The sequence below is a fragment of the Vigna umbellata genome, chromosome 1 (genome assembly GCF_029865625.1).
Source record: "Vigna umbellata cultivar VRB3 chromosome 1, Vumbellata_1.0, whole genome shotgun sequence".
Lineage (NCBI taxonomy): Eukaryota > Viridiplantae > Streptophyta > Magnoliopsida > Fabales > Fabaceae > Vigna > Vigna umbellata.
The window spans coordinates 48,511,317-48,523,769 of record NC_142165.1 but is presented as its reverse complement, the minus strand read 5'-3'; the positions used below and the strand labels follow the sequence as shown (position 1 = coordinate 48,523,769).

The 12,453-nt window shown below is 32.2% G+C and overlaps 1 protein-coding gene across 1 annotated transcript; it reads right to left on the bottom strand.

The window, feature by feature from the left end:
* Positions 1 to 1,931: 1,931 nt before the first annotated feature.
* LOC124825925 (guanosine nucleotide diphosphate dissociation inhibitor 2) lies at positions 1,932 to 8,488 on the bottom strand. The gene is made up of 13 exons (XM_047298672.2): positions 8,227 to 8,488; positions 8,063 to 8,125; positions 7,884 to 7,967; positions 7,676 to 7,783; positions 7,416 to 7,588; positions 6,582 to 6,693; positions 6,410 to 6,490; positions 6,271 to 6,333; positions 5,304 to 5,405; positions 4,936 to 5,060; positions 3,680 to 3,890; positions 3,522 to 3,596; positions 1,932 to 2,239 (listed from the first exon to the last, which is right to left on the bottom strand). The coding sequence occupies exons 1-13, from the start codon at positions 8,311 to 8,313 to the stop codon at positions 2,189 to 2,191; spliced, it is 1,335 nt and encodes a 444-aa protein (XP_047154628.1). The 5' UTR covers positions 8,314 to 8,488; the 3' UTR covers positions 1,932 to 2,188.
* Between the last annotated feature and the right edge of the window lie 3,965 nt (positions 8,489 to 12,453).

Below are 12,453 nucleotides of genomic sequence, written 5' to 3'. Positions count from 1 at the left end.
GGTTCATTATTCACGACAAATAAAATCATTTACGTGAATATTGTTTGAATGTCTTGATTTTAATGAGAAATGCTTATATCAATTCAGTAATAGTAATACTCAACAATATGAACGAAGATAAATGTCATATCTACATTGGTTCTATACTCATCTTCGTTTCAAATTATGAAAATATTTTTAATTTATTAAACTATTTAAAAAAAATATTTTCATTATTCTTTTTAGTCATTTATTTCGTTTCATTTGAACTATCATTATTTTCATTCTTCATCCTATCTTTCAATTGTATTGTTTGAATCATCTAATTTAATTAAGCAAATACACATTTTTCACTTTTTTTCTTGTGATTTTATAAAATTTAATGTATTATATATTAATTTATATAAACTTCAATTCTATTAAACAATTTCATTTTTAAGGTATAATTCTGATGTACTCCTTTTAAAAGTTTTTCATTCGGAGAGTGTTATTCATTCCTTTTTAATAATTTAACTCATTTATATATACTAAGTTGACTTAAATTTGAGTTATTTATAAAATGATTTCTTTTTTCGTATTTGACGCTAAATAAAAGAATATGTTTTTTTTACATTAAATTCTTAAACATAATTTTTTGTAAAAACATTTATTTAATATTTGAATATCTACCTGACAAAAGAAGTTGAGATACAGATTTAATCCTCACACATGGATTAATATAAGTTTTTGCAGAATTAAAAATTTATTTGATAACGCACGATTTTATGAAACTAAAATTCTTATACACGTTCATTGAAGAGTCGTCTAATTTGAAGCGACAAGTTTTAACGGGCTGTCTATTCCTGCTGAGGTTGGTTGATAATTCGACCAACACCAGTGATTTAATGTACACAGTTATATTTATGCGTAATATTAGATGCTTAGTTAAAAAATAAAATTAATAGATCTGGATCTTCTATTCACAGTTGATGGAAGAAGTCACATTTAATAAATTTTAATAATTTATTGCGTTCATTACTTATATATTATTTCAATAAAAATGACAAACAATTACTGAATTTATTCATTATTATTTTTTATTTAATTTTTATTTTAATAGTTAAATTTAGTGATAAACGTAATAAATAGTTATGATTTATTAAATAGAAATTTCCTATTTATTTTAAACAGCAGATGATTCAAATCCTAAAATAATAGGAAAGGAGCAAATGTTTTAAAGAATGACAAGAGACAATATGCAATTAATTGCAATTATTAAAATACAGATTAATTATTATAATAGTTAAATAACAAGGCTAAAATTGCACATTTTATTAAAAGTATAATTTAGTTCTTGAACTTCATTATTTTTAACATTCTTATTATTACTTAAGTAACTTTATATCAGTCAAGTTCATAAGTTAATGTGTGGTTTGTTTCAAGAATATATAAATAAATTATATAAAAAAAAATACGAGACAGATCTTTTGTGGTTGCTCGATCTCAATTCAGCATCAAGATGAATTTTAATTTTTCATTGTTATTTAATTCGAATTCGAACTCATCTCATTCTGAGTGGGAACAAGGAGATATTGTCATGTGTAACGATTATTAATGTTTCTATCCAAAAAAATCATAGCATGATTTAAGATTTGTCTCTACTGCCACACAAAAATGATCATAAAAGAAATGTATATGTTACATATCAATTTTCATTAATAAGGTATGTTGAGCAATTGAATATAGGTATAAAAACGGATGACCATGGAATAATGAGGTCAAGCGAACAGTTACAAGGTTTTATACCCATACAATCATTTATAAAAATGCTTTCATATGTTTAAATTATGTTTATTTTTCAATTTTATTGTTATTTCAGAGATTTTAGTTACAATTTATCTGCAAATTCAGTCATTTTGAGCTTCCAGTTTCAATTCAAGTTCAATTGTTAACAAAGCTGATCCCTAGAGAAATGAGAAATCAAGAGAAGGGCAATTTAATTTGAGAATAACACTACATTACGAGTGCAGCAGAAAGCATCATAAGACGTATGTCAACATAAATTGTTACGCACAACAGAGCTTCTGAATGGGAAAAAGTAAACCCAGCAACACAAATCTTGTTTCAAAAAAGAAAACACTTTATATAATAATTTATTATAAACGTTAATAACATTCCTTGTAAAAAGTCCACCAGCACCGGTCATAGATAGAACATCAACCGGATTTCTTTACTCTTCTGCAGCACTAGCAGCACTAAGATCCACACTAAGGTCAATAACCTGTTCAAAATTGAGTGCAAGAATTGGCATGTCATCAAGAGTAACATCCATTGCTCATACGTGTACACAGTTGACTTTACTCATGTACAAGAATCAGCAAATTTAAAGTTTTAATAGAAAAACGACCAAAACATGTTAAATTCTTCATATTAACAAAATGATTGGTTAAAGAATAATATATAGCCATTTATTACCAAAAAAAAAATCCTTGGATCAAAGTATTAACGAGTCTCCACTTCTAGAAGTATATATAATGGTTAAAAAAGCAACCAATTTTGGAAGATAGAAAAACTTCATATCAAGAAAATGATTGGTTAAAGAGCAATAAACACTTTATTAACAAAATATATCACTGAACCGGTAAACCACCAAATTTCCAGCAAGACATCCTTTGTATTAAAGAATAGAAAGAAGCAAAAATAAAATTTAAAACTCACTGTAACTTACAGTTGATAAAACTTAACGTCCTATCAGACAAGTCTATTCTAGGAAAGCATAATAGGATGGGATTGACGGGTTGCTAACACTGTTAATAAATTGTTAGTTCACAAAGTTGAGAAAGGATTGAGGGAACTACAAAAAGGGAATTAGTTAGAATAAGAGGAAGGAAGACATTTGGAATTTTGTCTATGCAGAGTCCAAGTCTATTCAATATCCTGAACCCTGTATACTCCCATTCTTCAATTCTTGAAGAATAATACAAAATTATCCCCTCTCCAATATTTCCTTGTTATATTCTGTTACCAGTTTTATCAAAAGGTAGATAACAGTTTCCGAAGAACTCTACAAAAAGACCTTGAGAAATCAAACTCATACTAAACAGATTAATTAAAATTATTTCTTTTCACTTTAGCTTTTTGGAGTGGGAAAGAAGGGAATCCATCGATGTGTTTACTTTGAGAAATATTCTGTTTTGATTTCTTATTTTCACTTTTAATTACAAAATTGTCACCTAATTCTCATTCTATTTCATTTTTCAAATATTTGATCAGATCTTTGAAACTAGAAAACAAGGGTGAGGCTGGAAAACAGAATGAAAACAAAGTGATATTTTCAGAGATGTGTTTGTAGAGCAACTATTTTTTCCAGACGGGAATAAGAATATTTGAATCCAACGGTATGTAGACTTTCAAATACATGATAAGACATGACATGACAACATAGAACTTATGGTCTTAAGTTCCAGAGAAAATGCTATTGTAGAACAATGTGGTCTCTATCTGTGGCTTCCAAAATTGATTCAAGAAATGGAAACAAGATATCACAACGGCATAAAACTTACCTTTCCAGTTATCAATGTATACATGTTGAGAACGTCATCCACAGTCGACTCAAAGTGAGTAGTAGCATCATAACTCTGTAAACAAGTTTTAAATACGTTCCTGTCAACCTATATCAACAGCATACAGCACAGATATCTTCAAGACTAAGTAAACTCACCATTGATATAAAGCAGTTGTCCAAAGTCGGTTCATTGACCGGTTCATATCTGTCATAGATGTCAAAAAATATCTCATCAACAGGTCCTAGAAGATCAATTCCAGGTTTTAGTTCAATTGCTGGCTGATCTGTCTCTGCCTCGGATGATACAAATGCAATAAATTTCCCCTTTGGAGCAACATTGTGAGTATATGAGCAACAAAATAGGTACCTGCCCAGGATAACATAATAAAACATTCAATTTAAAAGGAAAATACAATTTATAATTAACTGGTCATTGAGTGCTCAAAACATTAGTGATTTTTCCAAGTTCTAACAAAATCATAACTTTTTTATGGTATTATTTACTACATTTTAATATAAGTTCAACATTACATTTATAATGGTTGAAATGAAATTATATATTATATAGCTAAAAAAGGAGAAGAGAAAGCTAAAGAACAATATGAAAGGATTCACATCGATCTCATATGTAAAATAAAACACGTACCCAATGGTCAATTACTAAGACAATACAAATAGTATAACCCATGTCCAATAGGACTGTTAAGATCATGAGAAACTAAAAAACAATCCAAATATATAACTCCTGTTCTCTATCCAACACAATCAGGAGGTACCTTATTCAGCAAATCATGGGTTCATATTTTTGAGCTGTTATTATCTTTCTGAGTGTTTATTTGTAACAAATTGAGTATAAATAACTGACAATAGGCAGCACAGGTTGGAATGTTGCTTCGGTCAAGGAAGTGAAATAATGGGAAAATCGAAAAGAGGGTGCAGCTGAAATTTATATTCAAGAAATTGTACAGCAAGGTCATTCTTCTCCAAATTCATGAAAATATGTGGAAGGTCCAAAGAGTAATAGTACCCACAAAATTGACTTCGGAAGGCCCAGAATTATTCAGAATTGTATGCAACTTAACAAAATCACGGCAGAAGAATAAAGAAATAAAAAAGTAGTAGGTATAGTCTAAGCTTTATATATATATATATATATAAGCTGGTTCAGTGATGTTATCTCTACTTCAATGAAAATCATCACATTAGCAATTTCTACAATAAATATAATTGAAGCAACAAATGTATTTCATGCTGAAAACATTTTATTATTTTCATGGTTATTAACAAAAATAACTTTAAACTTAAGGATTTAGCTTCAGTCAAGCACATATTGTTGTCTGTATTGCAACAGATTCTCTACAAACTTAACTAAATAATATATCTATATATTAAGAACCGGAATGGAAACTTACATGTCTGACCTCCGACCCAACTGTTTCTGTGGTAAAATAATTTGCACGGAATGGGAATTATCAGTGTTGGGGATTGGGTGGCTCATGATAGCTATTGCCCTTGCAACCTTACCAACCTTCCTCACCTGTAAAATGATTGCAATTTTTTTTCAAAGGATGGAATTTAGCATCAAGATTTATTTAAGAAATAAATATCACTTCAACATTTGCCAATGATATTTTATCAGAGTTCAACAGTGGCTAAGCATTTTTCAAAGACAAAACTAGTAACCTAGCATGGCTTCAAGACTTCAGAAGAAAAAAAGTTTTCACTTTCACCATCACCTGAACGGGTTGCAAATCGTCAAACTAAAAGTTGTTTCTAATACCTTCCCGGGCAAATATGATGGGTCACAAACAAGTTTTTTGCATCTTGCAGTTTCTCCTTCAGATGTGACACCAACAACCTTTCCTTCATCATCAAATTCTACCTGGCATTCAAGCAAAAAAATAAAAATTTCACAAGTGCACAGCAAGAGAATGTATATCAGCACATCATTCAAACTTCAAATACAAATCAAAATCACAATAGCAATTATTACAGCACAAAAAGGGGGATCGAAATAAACAAAATAATTTTTTAAAATAAATAACAAGTTCAATGAAATTAAGAGGCTAATATATATATATATATATATATATATATTAAAATCATAACCATTTAATTGGCCAGCGGATAAATTTTCCAAAATTAGTATTAATTCACGCTCGTAAATTTTTACATAATTAAATACTCCATCAGCCCCATAGTAATTGCAGTCTTGCATATACCAAAAAAGGTTAATAATTAGATGAAAGAGAATAGCAATTGTACAAAATTAATCTCATCATCAATAATTTATTTATAGTTTCTGTTGCCCATCATCAATATTATTAGGGGTATAAACGGAAAAGGGAAGTGAAAGTGATATTGCAAGTAAAAACTAAAATGACACTTGTTATGGGACTTATTATTTCTTGTTACACGATACTTATCAAGAGACGAAGGGAGTATTGCTGCTTTCCCGTCAATAAAAGTATCTCCAAATTGGCACATTTAATATAGTTTTCACTTTTCAAGGAATCTAAAATATCAACCGATTTATCACAAATTATTAACACACCTAATATATCAAAATTTAAAAAACACGGCATTCAAAGTTCTAAATAAAAATCATAGTTCAAAGACTGATAAACCAAAATATGTTCCTATAAAAGTTGTAATTGTTCAACTATTACAAGCCTTCAATTAGTGTAAATTGAGACAAATAGGAAGATGTTGTGTTCGTATGAATGCACGTAAGAAAGAGTATATACCTTACACTCAGGCTTGTTCAACATATATGTTCCACCATAAACTGCACTAAGCCGGGCAAATGCCTAGACAAAAGAAAATAATTAACAAATCCTGAGAAAACAAATTCTAACACGGGTAACTAAAAAAATACTAGTATACCTGGGGAAGCTCTCCTAAACCATACAAAGGATATATGTAAGGTGATCCTCCTTGAAAGCGTGCAAGAGACTCTGCATATAACTACAAGTAGAAAACCAGATAATGCTAATGGGAACCAAATCCACTACTGAGAATGAATTACAAGAGCGTCATGATAACCCAGTAATTTTACCTTCATTCTCTTCACAGTGTCCAGTGCTGGCTCAGCCAAGTAGTGATCATCTCTATGAAGCGCCAAAGCATGACCAATGAAGTCTACAGTGTTATCATCAAGGCCGTATTTTCTGTCACAGGAACAACAAAAGCAAAAGTCCTTTTAAAGTACTCCTTCTGACCATCGAGACAAAGTTCATTTTTCTTTTAATTACAGGGATGAAGAGAAGAAAATGTACGATCATCATGAAACGTAAGACAAGCAATTATATTTCATACGTGCACAAAAACGATGTCAAATGAATCATCACATACTTAATATTTGGAGTTTTGGATCAACATAATACAACACTTACATAAGTGACCATATACTACCAACATTGCATGACTGTTATCTGCTATATGTAAAATAAGATATCAATAAATCAAAACTCCTCGACATCCTTGATATGGGCAAGGAAAAAATTACATCGTAAATTTCTCTGTGCATTGAATTGAATTAAATACTCACAAATTTAAATTGAAAACAGGGTTAACCCTGTGTTACTAAATAAATAATGGAATAAAATTAAAATAAATAAATAAGCATAAGTTAATAAGAATACAGTAGAAGAAAATAGATTCCAAATGAACAGGTTCAAAGTGTATTGAAAAGGGCCTTTCGGATTCTCTAAGGAGGAGGCCGGATGGCACGATGCCACTTGCAAAGTATTAAGGCCAACATGACGTGCTAATTATTCCTATTTCCTATACCAATTTCACTATTTATATGCAGTGGTCAAATCAATGTAAAAACAGAGTCATTATATCTACAATAGCAACAGACGCAGCAAGAAAACAAGTGTACACATACGCTATCAACTCTTTAGTAGTCACTCTTGTCAAGTCCATCCCCTCATGGGTCTTGGGATCACTCTCTTTATAATTTTGTACATATATGAAAAACTTGCGCGCACGGCGTTTTTCAAATAGTCCCATAAGTGGGGACTTTAAGGCTTCCATGTCGTTTGAGGGCACTTTGTGAACCTGAAGAAACCCACCAACAAAACAATTAAAACATCTAAAACAAAAACAAACCTCCCATTAAGAAAAATCAGAAACACGCAAACACACCTTTCCTTTATTAAACACATGGCTCCCATCCACAGCTTTAAAAGAGAGATACTTTGTAACATCAGTATGTATCAGAACCCGCACCAAATTGCCATTAGCCATAATGAACTACAAAAAATAAATAAATAAAATAAAAACATCAAATAATGTCACACAATACGTTCATATCCATCACGATTTAGCAAACTAAAATAGAACTGAATAAGACCTTAGGGTTCATATCGATGTTATAATCCCTGCTAGCGCCCAACTCTTGAGGAGGCTTGTCATCTCCCCTGAATCTCTTCCAAAGCTGAAGAGAAAAACAGAGAAATCACCATTCCGCAATCCAAACATCAAAGACGAAAGAATAATTAAATTTAATTTAATTTCAGCAGGAAAAAAAACCTGATTAAGATTGAGTGAAGTGGATTCTCCTCCGTAATAGTCATTCCTATCCATATGCAGAACCTGAAAGAAAGGAATTAGAATGCGAGGATTAGATCGATTGAAAAGAAAGACGGAAGTGAGATTACGCGAAGCAAAAGGTTGAATTGAAACGAAAAGAATACCTTGAGGCCATCGACGGAGAGAAGACCACTGAGAATGCATTCCTTGAGACCCGTGCCCAACACGATCACATCGTACTCTTCATCCATGTTCGATCTCGATCTCGCCGAAAACGGGGTTTAGGGTTTTCGAAACGGAAATTGCGATAGATAGACACAACAACAACAGACTGATTTGATTTGATTGGAGTGCGTGCGAGAGACACAGAGAGAGAAAGAGAAACAGAAGCTAAACAAACAAGAAAAGAACCGGATCTGAAGCCTTGACCTCCAAATGCATCCACTTTTAAAAAAAAAAACGAATAATAATAAAAAATAAAAACCAAATTATGCATTTTGAAAAGTATATATTTTATGAAATATTTTTTATTCATTTATTTAAAACTGGAATATTCGTATACTCTGCTTTTTTCAATAACTATTTTTCATTTATAATATTCTAGCATGACATTTTACTCAAATAATCCAAATTTAATTTTTACTCAAGAGTAAAAAATGTTAATGGAAAAATTATATTTTTATTATATGCTAATTCTTTTATTATATAGTTTATTTCGAAATGTTATTTTTTATTAGTTAATTTTTTAAACTGTTTATCCAGCAAGTGTATATATTTTATGTATAATAAAGTTTATTTGCGTTTGTTTGTTTCTAACCCTTTCTATGGAAAAACGTTTACGCGTTCATCCCGTTACTTTCATGGACAACAAAAAAATGTAAACAATCGTAGTCATCTCTTTAAGATCGATGCTGGGTAAACCCAAAAAAATAAAAAAAAAAACATACCATTTTGTATAAATATTTAAATTAATTTGTAAAAAAAATTGTTAACATTTTTACGTCAGTAGATCTTTAAAAAAATCATTTAGTTATATATAAATTATTTTGTGTCAAAACTTTAAAAAATATTATATATATATATATTTAAAAATATTTATTAGCGACTTATAAAGCAAGAGATGTATGTGAACACTTAAATTAGAAATGTATGAATCAGTATAATTGTCTTTTTCTACTTAACAAGGCACTTATCTTTTGTAATCAATTTATATATTTACTCGTTTGTTCAAACAATACTAATAAGTACGTGAAATTAGGTGTTAAGAATGTAGCAAAGTATGTTTGTTCAAGAAAAGCATCTTAAGTTGCTTATAATGCACGAAATGGTAAGTAATAATGAGGTGTCAACCTGCTATGTAGAATCGTATCTTACAAAAACTATAGATATTTGGGGGAAAAGGCAAACAACTTATGTATGGTGAATGCTACGAGTGAACACATGTTAGAGTAGAGATTAATTAATATATTAATTTGATAAGTTATTATAAGATTTGAGTTTAATTTAAAAATATATTTTAAATGGATAAAAGATGGAAAATTTATAAATAGATAATAGCTGTTTATTTTATGTTTTATTTATAATTTTATTTTTATTTATTTGCTTTTTCTGAGTTGGAGAGCACATTTATTGATTTTGTAGGTTTAATACATCTTTTGGTCCCTCGAAAGAGGGGCAATGTTCAAGTGAGTCTTACGTTTTTTAAAAAGTTAAATGTGGTCCCGACTTGTGAAAAAAGTGAGCAATTAAATCCTTTTTTACAATGGCGTTAATTTTTTAACGGTCCAGCTGACAGTGTGGACTGAACTGTGTAACTTGTCTGTTGAGGGTGAATATGTGGTTGTCTGAGGGTAAAGATGTGAATATTATTACAGATAACGTGGCAGTGGTTAAAAAGTCTGAGGTTAAGGTTTCGGATGCAGAGAAATCGCGATTTGGGATTAAGCATTTGTCTTCAAAATGGGGTGTTTTTCAAGCTGAAATATGCAAAGCGAATTGAAAACCGCAAATCATGTTAGGGTTTATGTTTGATAATTTTATGAAATTTTGTTATTGGATATGTTATCAGTGTTGTTGCGTTTTAGGGGGTTTAACTACGGGTGAAATTGTTGTGTGTGAAAAGTTGTCTTCTTTTGATGCTTGATAATGGTCCCTCATAGGTCTAACTTTAACTTAAATTAGTGGTCCCGTTTGCATTTGCAGGGTTCGGGTAGGGATGTGTGATGACATGTTTCAGATAGTGGTCCACCACCGTGGGACCTTGATCAAAGAAGTCCCCTTTAAGTATATAGGCGAAGAGATAGTTTATTGGGACGTAAACCCCGATAAATGGTGTTATTTTGGAGTATTAGGTTCACTTAAACATCTAGGTTACATGGAAGTAAAAGAATTATATTACAATACCCAGCATGTTTTACATAAGCTTGATGATGATAAAGGAGCTATGAACATGATGAAGGTGGCTAATTATTTGGGAAAAGTGAACCTGTATGTTGTGCATGGGGTGGACGAACCAGCTATTTTAGAAAATGATGAGAATGAGATTCTTTACCTATGTGAAGGTCCTGCAGAGAGTGGTGAGGGTAGTGGCGTTGGAGGAGAAGCACATGTTGAGGGTGGTGATGAAGGAATTGAGGACGTAGTGGAGGGTGTAGTGGAGGTTGAGAATGAGGATGCAAGGGATGTTAAGAATGAGGATCCAATGGAGGTTGAGAAGGAGGATGCAGTGGATGTTGAGAATGAGGATGCATGGGAGGTTGACAACGAGGATGCAGAAGATGTTGAGGTTACAGTGGAGGTTCAGAATGAGGATGGAGTTGAGGTTGTAAGTGAAAAAGCAATGCAAGTGGACAATGAGGATGGAGTTGAGGTTGAAAGTGAAGAAGCAGTGCAAGTGGATAATGAGGATGGAGTTGAGGTTGAAAGTGAAGAATTAGTGGAAATGGACATTCAGGATGGAGGGGAGGTTCATAGTGAAGAAGAAGTGGAAGTGGACAGTGATGATGAACCAAGAATGGATGATCTGAGTGGTGATGAATATGTGGATGAAGACAGTGATCAAGAAACCCAACAACAATGTAGGGGTTTGCCAGATGATGATTGGGAGTCTGATATGCTTTTAACTCCTAAAAATAGTGCAAGTGAGGAGGATGAAAAGGAAGATAGAGTATTTGTAGGTCCTTTCTCAAAATATGCAATTAGAAGTCCATGGCAGATTACAAGGGGAAAGTGGGCACCATTTGTAGTGACAAGGGAGACTTTAAGGATGCTATTAGAATGTATGTTGTTCATGGTGGGAGGGATCTAAAATTTGTCAAAAATGATAACCGTAGGGTGAGGGTGAGATGCATGGGTGGCCAAGGTAAGTGCCCATGGGTAGCTTACTGTGGGTATTTGCCATCACCCAAAATTTATCAATTGAGGAAGATAATTGATACTCACACTTGTAGTAGGCAACTTAACATTAAACTGATGAATGCTAAGTGGTTAAGTCAGGAAATAAATAGGTCTTTAGTTGACAATCCTAATTTAAGGCTGAATGATATTCGTACTAAAGCATTAAGAAAATGGAATACAAATGTGTCAATATTCAAGACACGAAGGGCAAAGTTTATTGCCACAAGACAGGTTGAAGGAGATTTCAAATAACAGTATAAAATGATCTACGACTATGGACATGAGCTGTTGAAGTGTAACCTAGGGTCAACAGTGCATATTAAAGTTGACTCTCATAATGGTGACCCAATTTTCCAGAGAATGTATGTTTGTCTCAAAGCTTGTAAATACAGTTTCATAAGTTGTAGGCCCATTATATGTTTAGACGAATGTTTTTTGAAAGGTTATTAAGGGGGAGCTGCTTACTGCTGTTGGTAGGGACTCAATTTCCCCATTTAACTAAATCAACCTAAACAAAACCTGAATATGACAAGGTCCAGCACAATACACACACACAAAGCTACAACTAACAACTTCATCATTTTCTACAAATGCTTTCACTGCATTTTCCAGCTCACTTATCTTCCTCACACTTGTGCAATCTTTTTCATCAACGTTCTCTTCAGAACACCACTTGAAAAAGTTACAGGAGCTCCCAATTGAAGATCCACCCTGTTATTCACCAAGTTAAGGAATCTATCAACAAATGCATAAAGTCAAGAAAACATTAACTCAGAAGGGTATACTTCAAACCTTGTAATGAGGACAACCCCAAAAATTTCTCCCAGCATTCTTCATAGTTCTCGCGACTTTGGTTACAACAATATCACCACAGTAACAAGTAGGGACTATCCCACCTCCCCTCCAACCACCACCATGGGACGAACGAGAAGATCTTTTGGCCCAACTTTTCGAACATGAAGAACACCCTTGGGAAGAAGCCATTCCTATCTCGC